General features: G+C 47.3%; 1 protein-coding gene across 3 annotated transcripts; it reads left to right on the forward strand.

The window, feature by feature from the left end:
* The first annotated feature begins 4,248 nt into the window (after positions 1 to 4,248).
* Positions 4,249 to 13,061, forward strand: PIRT (phosphoinositide interacting regulator of transient receptor potential channels). Of its 3 annotated transcripts, none has more exons than XM_083597818.1 (3): positions 4,259 to 4,466; positions 9,950 to 10,020; positions 12,085 to 13,061. In XM_083597818.1, exon 3 carries the CDS (start codon positions 12,119 to 12,121, stop codon positions 12,539 to 12,541), a length of 423 nt encoding a protein of 140 aa, XP_083453944.1. In that variant the 5' UTR covers positions 4,259 to 4,466; positions 9,950 to 10,020; positions 12,085 to 12,118; the 3' UTR covers positions 12,542 to 13,061. The 3 variants fall into 3 exon arrangements, with proteins under 3 accessions (XP_083453946.1, XP_083453944.1, XP_083453945.1); XM_083597819.1 differs by lacking the exon at positions 4,259 to 4,466 and adding an exon at positions 8,094 to 8,353; XM_083597820.1 differs by lacking the exon at positions 9,950 to 10,020 and having other exon boundaries at positions 4,249 to 4,466.
* Positions 13,062 to 22,207: the final 9,146 nt, after the last annotated feature.

Below are 22,207 nucleotides of genomic sequence, written 5' to 3' on the forward strand. Positions count from 1 at the left end.
AGAGCAGCAGTGACTTTGTTTGTGGGGGGCAGTATTTGTGTTTTTAAATTTGCTGTGAGGATATTTTCTATAGTAAGTGGTACAGAAACAGTCTTAAATAAAAATAGATAAATAATCCCCCTATCATCTCTATCCCAATTAATAACATTCTTTGTATAGCCTTCTCTGTAAAACCCAAATGTTGCGGGGGAAGAACGATAACACTTTGCTCCTTAAAATATGTGGCTGCATTCAAAGCTAATCACTCATGAGAATCCTTGGAACTGTAGCTTACATTTACAGCTATAACTCCCATCACCCTTAACAAACTACAACTGCCATGGTTCTTTCAACATGTCTGTGTGTGCCTTAAGTGTATGGTGTTGCAACATATGGCCCAAATGCATCCATCTTCTTTCAAATACTCCCTAAGCCAGTAGTTTTCAAACAGTGTGCTGTGGCACCCTGGGGTGCATTGAATGATGGTCAGGGGTGCCGTGGGCAACACTGGCCTCTGTCCCTCTTTCCTTCCTTCCCTCCTCTGATGTCCTCTCATGGCTCTGCCTCCCAAAGGCTTGCACAGCTGTTTGTTGCAGCAGCCCTGGCTGCAAGCTCCCCAGCTGAATGGTGCCTCTGGGGCTGGCCGGAGGGTGCTTCCCAGGCCCCTGTGGAGCAGTGGGAGGAGGCACCTCTCTTTGGGTCAGAGGGGGCAGCTCAGAGACCAGGGATGGCAGCTGCCCAGAGCACTCCCAAGGAGAGGGGAGAAGAGAGCAGGCTGAGGAAACACTCCACAAGGGAGGGTGTTCGAAAAAGGGTGAGGGGCTGCCAGCTCTGCAGGCAAGGGGTGACATAACTGGGCTCCTGAGCCCCACAGGGGTGCCGCAGAAAGAATGTAGTTGGCCAAGGGAGCTGTGGACCCCAAAATGATGAAAACCTCTGCCCTAAGCAGTCCTCTTAGTAACCTGTCATTATTGGACGAGATAAATGAGATAAATCTATAAAGTTCAATAGAAGTTGCAATGTAGCTCCTCGCTTGATACTGAGAGTTATAGCAGGTATCTGATTAATCACGGTGTTCCGTTGCACCAAAAGCAGTTTAGTCATGCTGGCCACATGACCATGAACGCTGTCTGTGGACAAACACCATCTCTTTAAGCCTGAAGTGACACCCCATAGCCACCTTTGACTGGACTTCACCGTCCAGGGGTCCTTTACCTTTATATCAAGTATGTATACATTTTCCCTTTCTTGGTGTCCTGGCCCTCTCCAGCCAAGAAAGGCACACTTTTGATAGTTAATTCTGTGTTGGCAAGAATTCCACAGTGTTCTGGGTACACACACTTCTAGCCTCTAGGCAGCCATCCACTGGTCTAGACCCTGCAGAGCAGTTGCAGCAGTAGAGAGACCCTACTGCTCTGCCCACTTATATATGCTCTCCTAATGGGTTGCATGCCTGTAATCTGAGACTTCTCCTGCATGGAATGTGCCACTGCTCTTACCACTTCAAGCCCCTCCTTGTTCTAGGACAGGGGTAGGCAACCTAAGGCCCGTGGGCCAGATGCGGCCCAATCGCCTTCTCAATCCGGCCCACAGACTGTACGGGAATCAGCATGTTTTTACATGAGTAGAATGTGTCCTTTTATTTAAAATGCATCTCTGGGTTATTTGTGGGGCATAGGAATTCGTTCATCCCCCCCCAAAAAAATATATATATATAGTCTGGCCCACCACATGGTCTGAGGGATGGTGGACCGGCCCACGACTGAAGAAGTTTGCTGACCCCTGTTCTAGGAGACAGTGGGGCAGGGAAAAAGGAGGCATCTACTGACCTGTCTTCTTCTCCCACATTTGGCATGCCTTTCTCCATCTCGGACTACCCTGACTCTCCCTCCTCCCCTGGCTCCTTCCTTGCATCCAACCAACCCCATAAATCACTGGTCCCCTTTCCATGTCTTCTCTTCCCCCCCCCCCACTTCAGAGTCCTGCCAGTCCTTGACACTCAGCTAATAGTAGCTCTGGCTGTGAGTAGTGGGTCTCACTGGGGGAATTAGTGCCCCACTTTGTCATGTTCCTCTCACAAATGACACTCCCCCCCCCCTTTTAGCAACAACAACAAATGTGTCTGAATACGTATTCACTCACATCTGGCATCAAGTCTAATTTGTCCCTTGTATGAGAAGCAATGAGTTTAAATTTCAGGCAAATGGCTTCAAGAATAGATCGGCAAATGGTTGCCTAAGAGGATATCATGTTCCCATCTCTTGATCGTAAGATGAATTTGATACATCATAAAATTGTCCCCAAAGTTTGTGGAAGACCAACACAACTAGCCATATAACTTTTCTCTGCACTGCTGGAAGAGCAGAGAAGAATTACATTTGTTACGGGCTTGCCTTGTGGCAGCAGATAATTAGTCATATTCATCTGCTTCTGTATCCAGTTTGTAGCTTCTTATCTCATGACATAATATTGGCCAACTTTCCAATAAATTGGATGTTCAGGAAACAGGAGGCAGCTGGCTTTCCACACATAACTGGTGCCTAAAGTGCATCTGTTCTGAAGTGGGGAGCAGAAGTTATTGGTACCTGGGCGAGTGAGCTGTTAAAATGTAGAGGGATCCTGGAAAGGTTTGAATGTATTTGGCAATGTTTCTTCACATATTTTGGCCCACAGGGCTCACTGCAAGAAACAAGGTGTTGGGAGAAGAGTCAGTGGAAGAAGATTGGAAGAAATTTAAAGACTATCTGCAGAAATACTGTAAAATTAATGAATGTTAAAATGATGTTGGATCGAAATCAAGTGGCATTAGCAACAAGGCCAATAAGAATATGTAAAAATGGACTGATAATGGATGAAAATATACAGTTATAATATGTTAAGATATAGAGTTAAGATAAATGAAAGAGGGTAAGGATTTGCTGAACTGACTATGTGAACGGGAATACAAAAAAGGGAGGCGTGAGGAGGTCAAGGAAACAAGCAAATGAGCTTAAAGATATGAAAAAAATGGATTTGTTTTTAACTTTTTCTACTTATTTTTTTTTTGTATTTTGTATTTTCTTTTTTTTCTATGTATTTTTGTATTTTTTGTATTTTTTTCTTGTCTTCTTTTTATTCTGTTAATTTTGGCTTTTTGTAAAATCCTAATAAACATCTTACAAAAAAAAAGAAACAAGGTGTTGGTACATTAGCTTTCCCTCCTCTTTTTATATCTCCACCCCCCATTGATTCTATTAATAACCAAAAAAAAAAAAAAAAACACGAAAGAAAGAAAGAAAGGGTTTATTCAGACTTAACTGAAGTGGGCCAACCGCATTTGGCATGTTGTGGGATAGCCCTGGAGGGTGCAATGAAGCTTGGACAGCTTTTACCCTAAAATTGAGGCAACTAGCCTGTGGACCTCCAGATGTTGTTGGACTTCAGCTCCCACAGACCCTGTCAATTATCCATGTTGTCTGGTACTGATGGGAGTTGCAGTCCAACTACACCTGGAGAGCTGCAGGTTCTTCACTCCTACCCGGAAATTGCTAAGGAACCTCAGGCCTGAGGCCCAAATGTGGTCCTACAAGTCTCCCCTGACCGCATCCCTTTCTGATTCTGCTCTGCCCCCAAATGTTTTTGCCTGCCAGGAAAGTCTCCTTAAACTCTGATAAGGCATCTTGGTTGTCTGGACAGAGAACACAGTTGGTTGTGTGAGTGCAAGTCAACCCTTGGACAAAAGTAAAAATTGCATTCATTGCTCCACCAACTTCAGCCTCTGGCCCCTCCTGGTCCTAGCATGTGGGAATGCACACCTTGGCCCGAAAAAGATTCCTCACCCTTGTCCTGAAAGGTGGCTTGTAAATACATCAGCTCAATTAAAACATATTAGAGATGGACATAATTGCTTGGTTTTGTTCCAGATAAGTTTCACTGAACTGAATTTCTTTCGATGCCACTGAACCTATCCATATTCCTATAGCTTCAAAACACTAGTTGTTGGACCCAGGTATGTGAAACAGGTACAGAGTTGGAAAAATGCCTATTTGGTGAAAGCCACAGATTAGAATACATGCAAGGAAGGGGAGAATGGGGGTTCATATTCAATGATCCTGAATTGTCAGAACCACTCCCCACCCCCACATGTTGCTCCTTCTCTTGCCCAACCTGTTCCGGCACCACAATCCACTCCTGCCCTTCCTTTGTACTGCATCCATGGCCCATGCAGCTGTTGTCTGCTAAACAAAAGCAGCTCATCCTGTAGGCTCATCCCATGTGCTGGAGCTTTGGCCAGCGAAGGGTTAAGGCAAGCCATTGGCTGCTGAGTGAGTGAGCTCATCTGAGCTGGAACATGCTCCAGGTTTTATGAGCCACTCAATGCAGATGATATCAGAGGGGGGTTATCTGAGCCTGGAAGCTAAGCTACTTAGGGAAATCGCAACATCCACTTAGGACACATTCCATGCCTTAGCAGAGCAGCAAGCCAACTGCAGGGAGCCTCTGGTCATGTAAGTAGAAATACTTTCTCTGTTGGAACTGGGTGCCTGGGCTCTCTTTGTGGCAGGGAGGTGGAGGGTTGGGGGGACCCTGAATCCCAGAGGCTGAGCTTTGCATCCCAAGCTCTGAATTTTCAGTACCCAACAAGAGCTGGAGGAGCCTGCCGTCTCAGAATAGATCTCCGCTGGGCGGTTTCTTTCACATTTGCCTGGAGCTAAATAAATGGACCTTGAAGTTGGCATAATAGTCACTCCCTGCACAGGCTGAAAGAGGCTGGGAATGCAATAAACAGGTCTGAGTCCCACCCATATGCTCTCTGGCAGAAAAGCTGATAATCAGAGGCAAAACCTTTTGTGCACTGGAGCAACCACCCCACATAAAAAGTGGGGGAGCTGGGAACTTGTGAAGTTTCCCCAGGAAAGGCATGAGCACTTTTTCTCGAGGCACCCGGAAAAGGGAGTCTGGCAGACTGGCCACGTAGCCTACGTTTGTGTTTCTCGGCAGATGTGTGGGGACTGCGTGGATCTGGGGGTCGGAGGGAGGGAGAAAACCAGCACAGAACTGTAGATCTGACTTGCACAGGTTGGGGGGGTGTGGCAGCCCCGCTTCTGAGACGAGACTCAGATGCTCAATCCCCTGCCAGGCAAGAACTGCATAGTCAGGTCAATCCTGCCTGATGTAAATATCATCCTCTCGCAGCAGAATGGAGTGAGATGCTGCATCCTGGGCTGGAGAGCGAGGAATGGTGCAGCTGCTGCCATGACGAGGGCGGGTAGCTGCCTGAGCTCCAAGACTTGGGCACTCCCTGTTGGAAAGCCTTGGCTCCCATGATGGTGGTTCTGCAGGGGAAGGCTTCCAGATCATCCCAGCCTTGCTCAGGTCATCCTGGGTAGCTCTCACCCACTTTCATCCCAGCCAATGGCTCTTTCCTTTGAACTCAGTGGACCTGAGCTGCTACTTCCTTCACGCAGAGGAATATACAAAGCTGCCTGATGAGTCAGACTATCGTCTTCCCTGACTGGCAGCGACTCTCGTGGGTTCCAGGCAGGGGCATCTCCCAGCCCTACCTGGGAGATGTTGGCAGGGGTCGACCAGGAAAATCAGGTGCCAGGCCATGCATGCCAGGAGAAGGGCATCTCTGTGATTGTTACGCTGCCACTTGCCCACGTTTATTCACTTCCAATAAACAACTTAAAACCATTTAACAATTTTTAAAATATCAACAATATAAATATAGTGCAATTTCACAAATCAAAACAGTTTCAAATCCAAGGCAAATGCATTAGGAAACTTGGTCCTTCCCCGCTCTTTGGCTCTAGTTGTGGAGAAACCTACACAGGGCAGAAGGATGTCTGCAGATTTGAGTTACAGATAGTTAGCCGTGTTGCAGATTTGACTTTCTGATTCCCAAAGGGGTGTGGAATTAGTGAGGGCAGATTCAGCCAGTCCCCAGGTCCCCGTCCTCCACTTCTTACAGAAACCTCTCCTGGGGCGCACTAAAAGTCGCACTAAAAGTCATCATCATTAGTCGCACTAAAAGCCAGCCGCACTAAAAGTCATCAGGATCAGGCCAATATCAGGAGCCCCAGGCCTCTAAGGGGACCCACAAACACACCATTTAGAAGGCTTGGGAGGGGGCACCAGGCATTCTCATCTTGCAAAGGGTTTCTGGAAAGGTCAGAATGCTACAAGAGAGACTCTTGCTGCTTCCTGTCTCCCTAGGTGCTTATGAGATTGTGGGAGTGTAAAGTGCCAAGCAGAGAGGGAGGGAGGCAGGTTGAAACACTAGCCCACTTCATGTGGCTTGCCTCTCCCGCTCGCCACCAGTTAACGAAGCCAGTTTGCAGGCTTGCTTCCAGTCTCAAGGCAAGGTTTTGCATATTTAGCAACTTTGCATTGCTGAAAAAGAGTCTTGCAAATAAATGCTGGGCCTGTGTGATTCAAGAGGCCTGCAATCCGAATCCTGGAAGGGGTTACGCTTCTCAATTGTCCAAGTGTCTGGGGCTCGGTTCAAGCCGTTCTCACACACATTCCCAAGGCACAGTGCACACTTCTTCAACCACTGTGGCAGAGCTGGAAAGAACAATAGATTTCCCAGCGAGATGGCACTGGGTGGCCGACATCCACAGATTTGCCCACAAGATCTACCCAAAGGATCTAAGTAGGCATCCCCCAAAAGCTATAATCCAGTGGAAGGTGAGGCAGAGGCTTGTGCTGACCAGTAGAGGAGGAATCTTACTCTCAATTCTTTCCTGTTTCTTCAAGAAACAGAAGGCAGATGGGAAGGGAGGTGTAGCGAGAACAGCTCCAGGAAGATCAGGGATACTCCTCTGGATGATTAGTTTCTTCCTATCAGGAAAACTAGGATCAAGGCTGGGCTGCACTGGCTGAGAGGAGGATGGTGTGATCTCCCTGCCTGGCTTCCCTATGGGGAAACTGGCAGGAGAAGAAGTTGAGGCCCATTCACACTGGGATGGGGTGCAGCTAAGATGGGCCTCTTGCTTTTTGCATCATTTGTGTCCTTTGTTGCCCAACTTAACGCTAGGAAAATGGGGTGAGAGTGGAGATTGAGACTGGACTATGCCAAGGGAGGCTAAGGGGAGAATGGAAATCACTGGTGAAAGTCACAGTCCCATGTAAGTCAGGGATGGGGAACTTCTGGACCTCCATATGATGATGCTGGGCTAAAGCTCCCATCATCCTCTGACCACTGGCCAAGCTGCCTGGGCCTGGTGGGAGTTGGAATCCAACAACATCTGGAGGGCTGTGGGTTCCCCACCCCTGATATAAATGGGTGTCTCTTATAATCTCAAGGCTGGCACATCAAGTCTATACAACAAGGAGACCCCTCATTTTTCAAGGTGGTTTGACACTTCTCAGCTGGTTATCAGACACCACACCAGCAACATGTAAAGAATAGGAGGAGTGGATCGCAAACCAGCTCTTTGCAGATCCCCACAAAGGAAAAGGGAAATTGCTCGCAAGTACAACTGCCCAGGGCACACTAAGGGCTGGCTGTTGAACTACATGTGTAATGTAAAGGCATGTTAGCAACTTGGGACCAGTTTACCTGTGAAATTGCCTCACCCCATATGTGCCCACTTGACCACTTTGATCAGTGCAATTGTGTGTGTGCAGGGTGTGTGTTTGTGTGATCAGTCTCCTGCTGATAAAAACCAACCTTGCCAGCCTCTTTGCATAACCATTTTGCATGGCACTGAACAACTCATACTCTACAATGAGACTGAATTAATGAGGGCAGAGGCAACTGGCGCCAGGCTATTTAAATGAAAAAAGATCAACTCTAGTCAGACTTGTGTGCTCTAGTCCCCTTGAATTATGTTTCCCCCCCCCCTACTCTTCCTAAGTTCCCTCTCGGTGTGTTTCATTCTAGTTCCCCACGACAAGCAGAGAAAAAGGGCTGCAAATTGTGGATATTTACTTATTTGAGGATTTGTTATCCTGCCCTTTCAGAGCAGCTAACTTAGCAAAAACATTAAATCAGGAGTCGGGGGATAAAAGACAGCACAATATGGTATAAAACGCGAGCAGCAGACAGACCAATAAGCCAAAATATGTCTGTGATATGTGGGAGGACTTCTCTTATGTAGAATGGACAATGGAGGGATCTCCTGTTCATAAGCAGGGAATGTCCAGGAAATGGAATGTTTTGCAGTGCAAATACAGGCTCAATAGAACAAAGAGTACAATGCACATCAACCGAACTGAACAGATCCTTTGTGTTCCTGGTTCACAGAAACACACTTCAAAACACCGGATCCCTGTTAAAGCCGTCGTCATCATATGTGTTCCTATCATGGTTTCTCATTCCCTTAGCCTGTAGAATCATCTTAATTATATCACGGATATTGTGTGCGCCCTGGCAGAAGAGCAGCAGGTGGGGGGGGTGCGGTGATGGGGAAGAATCCCTTGGGCATTTTTGAGAAGGAGGTCCTCCCTTTCACTCTCTTGCCGAGTTGTGTGGTTGCGTGCGCAATAGATATTTAAATAACATTTCCCACCACCAGTGCCAAAAGAATCCCGCTACTGTAATTCCACCCCTCGCACAGCTATGATTTCCAGCAGCCTTGGCAAATCCCAGTTACCAGGATTTTTGGAGGGAAATGTGCTTTGAATTTGCTTTGAATGTGTGGTGTGTAAGCAGCGTGTGCCTCCCTCGGATTCTCAAGGCACAAAGCCGCCACCTGGCAAGCTGCACCTTTAAAGTGAAACAGACCCAGGTGTGGCTGTTATGCCAGCAAAGCCATGCAAAGCCCTGGCACCACCTCTGGGTGGCAGCCATGAGTGGAACACCAGTGCACATATGGCTCTGGGGCAGGCTTGGGTGGCCCCATTGTGACTGTCGGAGAAAGCCTTTCGCCAGGCCTTTGTCCACCTGATGCCCTCCAGTTGTTTCAACTGCAAATGCTATCAGCCCCAGCCAGCACAACTGCTCTATCCAATCACTGCTGTTGCCTGTTTTGAGAATGCTGAACTTACCACTTCTCCCCCAAGAAACCTGGCCAGCTCCTCGCAGCTTGCAATCTCAAGCAGGTCTGCTTGTCTTGGAGCAGCTAAGTACCCCTTCTGTTGGAAAATGGGAGCTCCCAGAGGCTCCATGATGATGACATAGGGGTTGCTGGGGCAATCTATCATGTTCCAGGGTGAGGGATAACTGCCAACAGAGCAAAGAATGCTCTTGAGTGCTTTAAACTGAGCATGTAAGTGCAGGTGGGGTGAAAAGGAGTGTGAGAATGCTGTACAGTGGTACCTCGGGTTACATACACTTCAGGTTACAGACTCCGCTAACCTAGAAATAGTGCTTCGGGTTAAGAACTTTGCTTCAGGATAAGAACAGAAATCGGGCTCTGGCGGCACAGCAGCAGCAGGAGGCGGCCCCATTAGCTAAAGTGGTGCTTCAGGTTAAGTACGGATCTCCGGAACGAATTAAGTACTTAACCTGAGGTACCACTGTATTCTGTTCCTCCGACCTATGGCATAGGAGACAGCTCCTAGGGGCTGAGGTAACTTCACCCCCTCCCCCAATAAAATATTTGAGAGGGCCAGCTCCCCACAGAAAGTTGATGGGCATTGTCATTCAAATGTTGTGTGTACACCACATATTGTGATTGATTATCTGGGGTGGGCCCACCCAATTTTATTCATGTTGGCACTCCAGTCCTACTGTCACCAAGCACCCCAGCCCACTGGGATGAGCAGCCCTCAGATGAACAAAAGGCAGTACCCCTCACATTTTAAGGGAGCTCACTGAGGAGGATCTCTTGCCCCCAACACCTGAAGCCAGCACTGGCTGGACACAGCGTTCTGTTTCCAGGGCAGGGCTGCTTGGAACTGCAGTTTTAGAAGATAGCGTGAAGTTGGCTTTGGCGGTGACTCACAATATCTACACAGCTATCAAGGAATGGATGGTGGAAGCTGTAACAGCCCTCTGCTGCATATCAAGCTCCCTGTGTATGTTTCTATGTCTCCCCAGAAGCACAAAGAAGCCAGAAATTGAACTTCAGCCCAACAGTGACTTGACTAAGCCAACAATCCTTACCCATGGTGAGTTCATCTACAGCACCTACGCACCACTAACAAAAGAGATCGAAACTTTGCTTGGCAAAAGGCTAGCAGGAAAGCATTGGTTTCATGGACTGTGGCAGGGATGGAGAACTTTTCTCAGCCCAAGGGCCACATACTCTTGTGATCAACCTTCTGGGGGCCACAGGCCAGTGGTGGGGTATGTGACCAAAGGCAAAAGTGGGCAGGGCAATGTATTTGATTCTTACCTTTGTATGTAAAGGGAAAGGGAAAGGCAACCCTGACTGTTAGGTCCAGTCATGACCAACTCTGGGGTTGCGGCGCTCATCTCGCTTTATTGGCTGAGGGAGCCGGTGTACAGCTTCCGGGTCATGTGGCCAGCATGACTAAGCTGCTTCTGGCAAACCAGAGCAGCGCACGGAAACGCCGTTTACCTTCCCGCCGAAGCGGTACCTATTTATCTACTTGCACTTTGATGTGCTTTTGAACTGCTAGGTTGGCAGGAGCAGGGACCGAGCAATGGGAGCTCACCCTGTCACAGGGATTCAAACTGCCGACCATCTAATCGGCAAACCCTAGGCTCTGTGGTTTAACCCACAGCGCCACCCGCGTCCCAACCTTTGTATGTAGATGACAGCAATGCAAAAAACAGAGGTTTCTGCACACAAGAAAGGGCTTATCCACACTTACCTTTCCTCTGTGCTTTCCAGATATGGTCTGCGCTTTAGAGCTCTGTGTCTAAGAGCTATCTTTTGCCCCAGAGCTTTCCCCATGAAAACTCACTCTTTACTGCTGAATCGGAGCAAACAACAACCCGCGGGAAGCCCAATTGGCAGTTGTTCTGATTCAGCAGTAAACAGTGGGTTTTCCCTGGGGAAAGTGGTGAGACAAAATTAAAACTTCTCGGATTTGTGACTTGAAATCATGGGATGAATGAAAGTGCAAACGGGCCGTTAGTTTAATCCTGCCCGTGGTCTAGCAAACCAGTGTAGGTCAGATGCTCATGCTTCAATCTGATTTCATTGTGGCTGCTTCCAGGTGGGCAGTTCCTGGGTCTACTCCAGGGCTCTACCATTAGGCAGAGTGAGACGGCTGCCTCAGGTGGCATTTGACAATGCGCATGTCAAAATCCTGCCCTTTCAGAAAGCTAAAGGAATAGTGCTAAGGGCACTTACACTTGTGGAGATTGGGCTCAGTTGCCATCCTTCTGGAGACAGGGGGGAAGTCAGCATTTTTTGCAGTCTCAGAAAAGACAGAAGAACCACAGAGGGGAAAGAAACAGAGTGACAATCTTTGGTTTCATGTAGATGCCTCATAAAAAGTGAGTGAGTGAAGCGGGGCGATTCCATGAGGATTTCTACGATAGCCAGCTAGTCATCTCTGTAAACAGTTTTGCTTCAGAATGGGATAAGTTTTTCCCATCATTATCACAAGGGCTTTCCATTTAGGACTATGCAAATCTGGCTTCTGCTCCTAATTCTCAATGACAGATTCTCCTTGACCCCAGCTGGGAAGGAAAATAGTATGGTACCAGAAATGTGTTGAGTGGATTTCCACAGCGGGCTCACCACTTGAACTATGTACAGTGGTACCTTGGGTTACATACGCTTCAGGTTACATACGCTTCAGGTTACAGACTCCGCTAACCCAGAAATAGTGCTTCAGGTTAAGAACTTTGCTTCAGGAGGAGAACAGAAATTGTGCAGCGGTGGCGCAGCAGCAGCAGGAGGCCCCATTAGCTAAAGTGGTGCTTCAGGTTAAGAACAGTTTCAGGTTAAGAACAGACCTCCGGAACAAATTAAGTACTTAACCCAAGGTACCACTGTATGTTTGTCGTCATAGGAACTGAGGCCAGAGCCCTTATTACCAAGAAAGGACATGCGGAAGCTCAGAACTAGTGAGGCTGACCTTCCCTCATGGTCTAAACTGGGCCTGTGACAGACGCAAAGAACATCCAAGCTCATGAGCCAGTCACACCCATTAGCTATGTAGATAAATCTTAGCCCAAGAGTTTGGGTGAGAGTGAAGCATACAGCTATCCAAATAACCTGCTCCTTGGTCTATTTCTCTCCCCCCCCCCCATAGGCCTTAACATCCTGAGTCTGCATAACAAATAACCATGGAAACCCAGCCAAAAGAAACAGAGGAGGGAGAGAAGTCCCCCGAGTACAAGGACCTGCTGCCCAGCCAAACAGCCAGCACCTTGTGCATCAGCTCGCGAAGTGAGTCCACCTGGAATGCTCCTCACCAGAACAAGTGGGACATTTACCACAAGCCCGTTATCGTCATCTCAGTGGGTGGAGCCGTGTTCCTCTTTGGAGTGGCTCTCACCAGCCTGACCTGCCTCACTGCAGACCAAAGAGGAGGCATGCACAACACAACCAAGGAGGTGTTCAAACTGTGTGGGCCAGCCTTCCTCTCGCTTGGCCTCATGCTGCTGGTCTGCGGGCTTGTCTGGATCCCCATCATCCGCAAAAAGCTGAGGCAGAAGCAAAAGTACCACATCCTCCAGAGCATCAAGTCTTTCTTCCTCAACCGCTGAAGATAGCTCTCAAGATTCGGCCACCAGGCGAAGAGGACTGTGTCGCAGAGACAGGGCTCTGCCTTTCTCTCCCTGGACCTACAAGGACAGATCAGCACTGCCCTAAAGGGGAGTTCACTCCCATCCCCTCCTCTTCTTCCTGTGTGCAACAGATTTCTCCATCCCCAAGCAGAGACACTGTTGGGTGACACTGCGTCCTTAGCCAGTGAATATATTTTCCAATAGGATATCCATGCTGAGAGAGTGAAAACTGGCAGATCAGATCCCAGAACAGTGGATTTCTCACACTCGTTATTGCTTGAAAGGATATGCTATCTGTATCTTCAAAAGCCTGGTTTTCAGACTGTATTCACAAGAATGTTGGGGCTTGTGCCATGACCCTCCACTGGGACTAATAACTGCCACAAGCTTTTGTGAGAAAGCAGATTGGTATTTTTATTCCAACAACTGGCTTTTGGGTTTTTTAAACAAAACCCAAACCCCTCTGCCTCAACCCCAATTAAAATGTTGAAGGAAAGAAGCCATTGTGCAAGCAAACAACTGTGTGTGAGTATAAATATTAATCGTGCAAAAGTCTCAGGCTCGGGGCAAGAGGGTAATGTCTGAAGGGTCTCAGAGGATCCAGGCTCTCAAATGCTCTCAAAATGAGGGGTTGTCATTGTAAAATTACTTTGAAAAACAGGGGGATGGAGCTGTACCATCGTAGAGGAGATGGCAGACTGTTGTGTAAGAAAACACAATCTGCCTAGAGATCTGTCACACTGTCTATGCCATGCTACTGCAGCTACTGTCTGTGACTGCTTTTCTTTTCTGTCCTGCTCCTCCTTTGTTCAGCGAAGCGCCTGAACAAAAGACCCTGGGCTCATCCGCACTTCCCTTTTGCTAGGCAGGGGGGCACTTTAAAGCACTGTGTCAGGTGCCTCCCCTTTTTGCCCCAGTGCTTTCCCTGAGAAAACCTGCTCTTTAATGCTGAATTGGAACAAATGGCAATTCAGGTTCTCCATGGGTTGCCATTTGCTCCATTTCGGCAGTAAAGAGTGGGTTTTCACGGGAAAGCACTGGGGCAAAACCAAACAAAACACAGAGACACAGTGCTTTAAAGCCTATAAACACAGTACAAAAGGAAGTCTGGATGAGCCCCGTGTTAGAATGCAAGTCCCTAAAATTATGTCGATGGTTGTAGACAAACATGGATGGACAGAAATATAGAATTCAAGGCAACTAGCCAGGATCAGGGACTTGCCAAGTATAGTGAATTATGTTTAAGGAACAATGTTTACAGTTATGAATGTGACATCAGATTTTGAAAATATGAACACCTGGAGAGGTATATGGTATGGGTGTTCTGCACATATTTGCAAAAACACTGATATGCCGCCTTTGGAAACACAGCTCTCCCAAGGCAGTCTACAATATTACATTGCTGTTTGTCCAGGAATCTACCCCTTGGTCAGGGAGAACAACTGGCAACACTCCTGTGACCCAGTGAGAAGAATGTCTCATTGAAACTATGATCAAGCATGGTTTCTTGGTCCTGGAAGACTCTACTGCATGCCAAGGCCAGGCTCTGTGAGTTAGCAGTGCATTGGTCTTGGCAGGCAGACAGGAAATTAAAAGTATTTGGGCTCCCGTTGGAAAACGTGAACGGGAAGAGATCTGCTAGATCACGTACACATGTGCACTGAGGTTCTCTGAGAAACTGCTTTGAAGGCTATTGGGCTGTACTGGTTATATGGCCCTTAGGATGAAGTGTAGAGATTTTTATACATAGAACAAACCAGAGAGGCAACCAACCAGGAGTCTTTAGATTCTGCCTTATAGAGGCCTTAGATTGATTCATTCTGAACCATTTTCAGAAGCTGCCTTTTGGAAATGGTTCTCACTCCCAAAGTGCCTCCTCACCAGTGCTGCTTGGTGCATTCTTCCCCCTCCAAATGGCACCCCTCGGCTATTCCTGCTGACACCAGTAGAAGAGGCACATAGAGACAGAGCTTTTTATTTCCTGGCACTAGGATAGCTGGTTCCAAACAACCCTCCTGCATTTCTAATTCATTTCAGATAAGGATGTGCTCTTAAGGTTCGTTTCGGTTCTCAGTTCTTTGCAGAGACAACTATTCAGTGTGGGCTTCAGTGTTTGATGCCGGGCTGTGTTTCTCAAAAACTGGTAAGACCGTGGTGCTTCCTGTTCAGATTATGCCTTACTCCATTCATTGGGGAAGGAACAGAGAATCCCCCTTCCTTCCCAACATTTATATGCACACACAACAGTATTAGAGGTGCACCATTAGTCATCACTTACCAAAACATTACAAGACAAACTGCTCATTTTCTTTAAAATGATCTAAAAAGCTTCCATACAGTTTACTGCAGATGTGTAAAAGGTTATCCACATCAGGGGTAAATGCACATTAAATGAAGAAAAACTATGGGCTGGCATTTTTATGACAACGTCGCGTGGAGGGTGCAAGAAATATGAGCAGAACCAATTCCACAATTCCAATTCCACAATATACTCTCATCTGGAAGCACCTCTGAAAAAGATATAATTGTAACGCAGTGCAAGGGGGCAGTCTTTTTTTTTTTTTTAAGGCATGGTCTGTGCACTGTAGTGATGCGATTGCATGGTGCGGCAGCTAGTAAAAGTATTTAAAGGAAATGTAAATAAAAAGTACATTGAAATGGTGCTGGGGCAGATTACTGTTACTGGTGTTATTGGTAACTCTGTCCAAGGCACCCGTGACACTCATGGAACCACATGATGGTAGAAGTAACAGTGCATGTGATATTTGGGGGAAGAGTCGAGTGTGTCTAGAGCTGGGACGATGTAATATCCCCATAAAAGAAGCACAGCCTCAAAGGAAAATGCCTTGACTTTGTAGGGAGAGGGGAGGAAGAGAACTTGTTTCATCATGACTTATCAAGGACAGGTAGCAAAAGGGGAGCAGGGCAATATATGGTAAATAAAGACAACTAGAGCGTATGGCTCCTTGTTTTTCCATGGTGCACTTCTACGGTTGTAGCATCAGCACCAACTACCCACCTGGAATACAACCACTTCCATCCAACCCAGAACAGCAGCCAGGGAGATTCCATGCGTTCTTCCTTCAGAACAGTTATTTAGGGTGTTTCCAAACAACCTGTTTATTGAGCATTCATCCTGACTTCTCTGCAGGGATGTGAGTTGACGGTGGCTCATTTACTCTGATTTGTTTGTAGGGAGGCTAGACGATATTGAGTGCCAACCCACACTTTTCCACTGCGTTTCCCTGTCATATTGCTAAAAGTCTGGTCTTTGGGGGAAGTGGGTTTGTTGCAAACGGGCGACCAAATCAGCTTACCTTGCATAGCCTGAATTGTGATTGAATTCCCACCTGAAAATGGCAACAGCCTAGAAGTGCCCTTAGTTGCATACAGCCTTCAATATCCACTTAGAATACAGGGCAGGAGAGTGGCATGGGTTGGGGGTTGGGGACAGTTTGTGCAGTGTGTCACAGGATCCTCTAACACCAGTAATGGCTCTTTGTCTCCTGATTTTTTAAAAAACAAAAAACCAAGCATTTCTGTAATTGTGCATCATTTCTCCTATGCTGCTCTAGAACTCAGCCTTGCTGGCACAACCATCTCTTACAGGAGCCGATCTCAGAGTGCACGTACCTCCTGCAGAACACGAGGGGTGGAGGTTAATGGGAGAACGTGGTACACTTTGTGCACCGCTCTTGGAAAGCATGATGGGACTTGGCACCGGGAGAGCCAGATTTCTATTAAGGAGGAGAGCAGCAGCTGAAATCTGAGCATGCTAAGTGTTTCCTGACACTTACCACATTGGCAGCGTGGCTCTTCTCCTGGGAATCAATGCTTTCGAATTACTGCACTACTTCAACTTGCACAGTCTGCTATGATATCAAGCTAAGAGCAGCTCCCTGCTTCTGGGGTTTGCAGAAATCCAGGCCATAAGAGCAGGGCTGTGAGAAGGGAACAAACTAAATCCCCCCACCGCCACCAATTTGGGGAAGGGTGGTAGCTCAGGGCTAGAGCACCTGCTTTGCATTCAGAAGGACCAAAGTTCAATCCCTAACAACTCCAGGTAGGGCTGGGAATGTCTCCCACTCAAAACACTACCAATCAGTGTTAACAATACCAAGCTAGATGGTCTGACTTATTACAGGGTGGATTCCAGGCAGGCAAGACTCCGACAGGCAATTCTAGGCAATGGGCATCTTCAGAGCCAGGCTACCAAAGAAGGCTAGGGCAACTGGCGGTGGAGGAAGCTGCTCGGGTGCTTGGGGCGGCGCACCCAGGGGTGGGGCAAGCCGCCCTTAGGGGCGGGGCAGAGTGCAGGGCCTTCAGAGTCTGACTGCCCCCTCCCACTCAGCTGCCAGACAGCTGGGGGGAGGAGGCAGTGGGCAAACCGTTTGGGCAGCACGAAGCCCAGGAGAGACACGAGGCTTGGGCACGCTGCAGGCCGCACGGTGAGTGCTGCCCAGCATTTTGTCACCCCTCTCAGTGGTGACACCTGGGGCGACCTGCACCCACTGCACCCCCCTTCCTCCACCCCAGGGGACAACACAGGCCATTGATCTCATGAGCTGTGTATTTGTCCGGGCACTGCTGCAGGCATGAAATGAAATACAGCTCTGGCTTGAAACCACCAAGCTGTGCAGAGTGGCTAGTCAAATAGGGCCCGCCTCCAGAGAGATTCTCTGTGCCATATCCTCAGTTTGCCAGTATTGGCTTCAATGCTGTGGGCATGTGAAGAGGCACCTGGTCCGGTTCTTCCAAACCAAAAGCAGAAAAGCCCACCCCAAACAATAGCTAGCACCTCTCTGTCTCTTATCCACTCCACACTCTTGAGCAGGTATAGAAGCTTAGCATACAACTCTCAGAACAGAAACACAGCTGGACAAAGTTGAATGATTGATCTGCATTTTTTATCCTGCCCATTTTTATCCAAGGAGCAGAACATTCCTTCTCTCACCCAAATCATCCTCACAACAACCCCATGAGGTGGGTTAGGCTGAGAGATATTCACTTGCCCAAGGTGTGAGCTTCATGGCTGAGTAGTGATTTAGAGTCTGAGACTCTAAAAAACCCACCATACCATGCCCTGTTTCAAGCAAAGTTGCCATTGCTGCAGAGGTTGAATTTACAAGCTTATGTCTGGACAACGGGAAGTGGCATACATGGCAGTGCACTGCTCTTTTGTCCACTCCCAAATGGAGACTATTCTAATTCTCACTCCCAACTGGAGCCATAAAACCCTTAATGTGCTTTCCCCATTAATCCTCTTTCATTTGGTGCTCCTGCTGAAAAAATATTGTTTTGTATCTGCTGCAGTGTTTGTTTTGAGAACCTGACTACTAATAAATCCTTTACTAATGAACCTTGTTCTCTTGGTGTCCATATGGAAAGGATTGCTTGGCTCCTCTCTTACATCCCTGTGTACATAGGCCACTGCATTTTGAAGGGTGAGAAAGGCCCTGCTAGATGTTGCTGGACTCCAGCTCCAATCAGCCCAAGTCACCATGGCCAATAGTCAGGGATGATCGGAGCTGAAGTCCAACAACACCTGGAGGGCCAAAGATCAGTCATCACTGCTACTGTATAGTGTGATCTGCTCTACAGAAGCAAACCTGTAGCAAATGCTCCCATGACCCTGACACAGTGACCTTAGTACCGCTTGTTATCAAGCTTTATATTTGTCTCATGATGTCATTAGCATTACACCTCCCATTTCAGAAGAGTGGCACTAAGCTTTGAGGGGTGGTCCTCATTCCCTAGTACCCCACTTGTTATTCCTGAAATTTGGAGTATTTAGTTAGAGTCAAGTGCTTCTCGTGGTCACTGAGAAGATCTGGGGGAGGCTGTCAAATATCTTCAGAAATGTCCCCACAGCCTTTGTCTTAGTCTTTATTTGGCTTGTAACTGGAAGATACAAAAATTGTAAATACACCCTCAGATCAATACTGGTTTTGGCATTTGGCTAGGCTGACTTATATAAGTCATACAAACAGAACTAAGTCCCCATGTGCAAATCTCGCCCTCCCATCAGATGTCAAAGAGATAAACAACTACCTGATTTAGAAGACATCTGAAGGCAGCCCTGTTTAGGGAAGTTTTTAATGTGTGAAATTTTCATGTATTTTTAACCTTTGTTGGAAGCCGCCCAGAGTGGCTGGGGAAACCCAGCCAGATGAGCGGGGTACAAATAAATTCCTCCACCACCACCACCTCCACCTCCTCCTCCTCCTCTTCTTCTTCTTCCATGGACCCATTCCTGAAGCTGCCCCATGGCACTATCCAGAAAAACAAACAAACCCTCTTTCTGTTTTGTGTGCAGCCTTGCATTGAGTTACACTGGGATGCACAGGAAGCATTTATATTTTAATAAAAGCCCTTTCTGTGCCAGAGTCCCAAATCTGATTGTTGCTTAAAACCAGCAGAAGGCTTGGGTAATTTCCTCTCTCCATTTACTTCAAAGTAAGCTTAATAGCCCCCGGAAAAGCTCGTTCTTCAAGCTCGTTCTTCGTGTTTCCCTGCTAAATGCTGGGGCAGGCTATAGCCCAGGGCCCTGAGGTAGAAAACAGCCGTGAAGGTAGGAGAGGGGATTGTGTTTGACAGAACTAGTCACACTGGACACACATACAGACACTTCTGGGAAACGTGGCAGCAGGGTAAGAGATGGAGTCGCACAAGAAGATCATATTTCAGCTGAAAACAACAACACAGAGGAAATTTGTCAGTGTGCTTTCTGGCAAAACACAAACCAGCTCTGCGAAGCACTTATCAAGACAGCAGTTGGAAGCCACCAGTGCCCTGGGTGAACCTAAACCTTGCTTTGTCGTTCTAAGCCTAGGGTCAGGGGTTCAACTTGTCAGCAACACTTCTCCCATCTTATCTGTTTGCACACAAGCCTCTTCTGTCTGGAATCTGGGCAAGGGGGTGTCAACCAAACAGGCTTTCTCCTGTGTTTTCCAGTGGCATCTGGTTAGAGTCAGTCTTAAACAGTTTGACAGAAATGAACATTACCCAAGATGCTTCCACTTTTTGAAATACAAGAAAGCCCACAAAGTTGAAGGGTAGGAGGCAATTATTCATCAGCATATTAATAGGTAATCTATCTTTTTAAATATAAAAAAATACACAGGTATATACTGTAAAGTCTGGCTTGTACTCAGGCTAATTTATGTTGGTTGGTTTCAACAACCACACTTTAAAAAAAAAGTCTCTCTCACCATTCCAAAGAAAGAAAAGAATTATTTTCTATGATTATATATGTGAGCATACAGAGATACACACACACATACAGTGGTACCTCGGGTTAAGAACTTAATTCATTCTGGAGGTCCGTTCTTAACCTGAAACTGTTCTTAACCTGAAGCACCACTTTAGCTAAAGGGGTCTCCTGCTGTCGCTGTGCTGCTGCTGCACGATTTCTGTTCTCATCCTGAAGCAAAGTTCTTAAACCGATGTACCATTTCTGGGTTAGCGGAGTCTGTAACCTGAAGCGTATGTAACCTGAAGTGTATGTAACCCGAGATGCCACTGTACACATAATGCCAATTGGTTTTCACAATCACAATGTTACTGAAAAACAGGATGTTTCCCTTGTTGTTTACAGAAACAGAGGAATTACTGTACTTTTCCGTGTATAAGACTAGGGGTTTTTTACTAAGAAATGTTAAAAAGCGGGGTAGTCTTATACACGGGAGCGTGATATACACGGAAAAATACGGTACTTCTCTTCCTCACAATCTGGCTCTGTTGATCCATTAGTAAAGGATCTGAGAGGTTTGAGGTCTTAGGGCCCATGCGGATGTGACCTTAACAGTCTGATTGCCACCTGGTTACCTAAATATCAGCCACAATAAGGAGAATTGGGATTGGGGCTGTGGGTGCAGAGGAGTCTCCCTCTCTGCCTGCTGCAGCCTCAATGAAACACTTCCTCAGAGTTGCTATGAAACTCCCAATCCAGCCCCAATCCTGATATATTCAAGGAGGCAGGGGAGAATAAATATGTTAGGCTTGTCATATGTCAAAAAAGCTCAACAGCTTTTGTGTCTTGAATTTCACTTCTAGAAATATGACAAATGTAAATTTTAAAATGAGATGCACCAAGGCTCTCAGAGTCTCCAAGCAGTAAGTGACTTGATTCACTGAAAAGCTTAAAAATGACAAAGAAAGCAAGCATTGAAGATGCATTAGCTTAAGTTACTTATTTTTCAACACCTTTCATTTGACTCATAACACGGGCAGTTAAAGTATGACAAAGATATGCTTTTTTCAGAACCCTGTAGCTGAATGTTTAGGGAGGACCAAGGTGATGCTCATCTCTCTTTGCAGCGAGAGAAGTCATTCTACATCAATTAATGGGCACGGAGTACAGCAAGGGTGTGAGCCTGCGTAGGCAGCATGGGTCAGTAAATAAATTGAGGTGTGTGTGAGGTTTCTGGCAGGTGAGCTCTTGAGGCTGTGTGTAAAACAATGTGGGAGGGGCTTCTTTACCTGCTCACACCCTTCCATCAGCCTTTTGTTTTCACCATCAAAATGATCAGGCAAAGAATGAGAAAAGCATGGATTTGCTTGCTCCTTGTTTCCCTCCAGCCTTCCCCTCACTTTTGTTGAGAAAGAATAAAAGAGATTTCAAAGATTCAAATCTGGGCTGTCGTTTACTTGGCTCCGAATCTGGCTTTGACAGAATGATTTGGGATTTATCGCTATTTGTCGGACAAACGAGAAACTTCATATATGCCACCTGAGCTCCAAAAGAAAATAATAACAGAAGAACAGACCTGCTGTTAAGTCCCATCTAGTTCAGCATCCTGTTTGCTGCAGGTGGCCAATCAGATGCATTTGAGCAGGGCATAAGGCAATAGTTGCTGTTGCCCAGTTATTTCTATAGTTACAGCGTCAGCAAAGGACCCGAGTGCCATGAAGCATCCACAAGCCTTTATTTATTACATTTATATCACACCTATCCCTCCAAGGTGGCAAACATGATTTCCCACAATTTCCTGGCAATTGTTCTATACCCCAACGCCCACAAACTCTTGTGGTAGTTGCTCCAATCCCCTGGTCATTTTGCTTGGTCTTTCCTGTACCCTTTCCAGCTCTTCAGCACGTGGGCATAGCGTAGTCAGGATTTAGGTGGGAAGGGGCAGGATTTACATTGGGGTGGGGGGCAGAATAGGCCTATCTGAGACGAGTTTGGTGAGTTAGTTAAGTATTTTTACTTATTTACTTGATTTAGGGGGCAGCTGCTTGGCTACTACACCCGTGAGGGTGAAATGGGGTCACCAAAACGGCGCACGGTATTCCAAGTGCGACGGCACCGGAGATTTTTATGACGATTATTAAGCGCACTGCGATACCGCTAAGACAGTCCTTGAACCGAAGGGCGAGATCCAAATCCGGCGAGATTGTGCGGTTTATGGGAGCAATCGGTGACAGGCTGCGACTGACAGCCGTCGGCTGTGGGGTAATTCTTGGCCGCGCACAGCCGAGCCGCTCGCTTGGGGTCTATTCTCTCATCTGCCCCCGGGGACGGCGCGGCCCCCGCTGCAATTGAGCCTCCTCCGGTGCCGCCGGGCAGGTGAGGGGGCGTGGTCCCTCCGGCGGCACCTGAGCGGGCGTGGCCCTCGGCGGACTTTGGCTGCCGCCTGCCCGCCG

Source organism: Podarcis filfolensis, assembly GCF_964270895.1.
Source record: "Podarcis filfolensis genome assembly, chromosome: 2".
NCBI lineage: Eukaryota > Metazoa > Chordata > Lepidosauria > Squamata > Lacertidae > Podarcis > Podarcis filfolensis.

What these genes read in the sequence shown, in the direction of transcription:
- PIRT (XM_083597820.1), top strand. Translation starts at nt 12,119, where the DNA reads ATGGAAACCCAGCCAAAAGAAACAGAGGAGGGAGAGAAGTCCCCCGAG.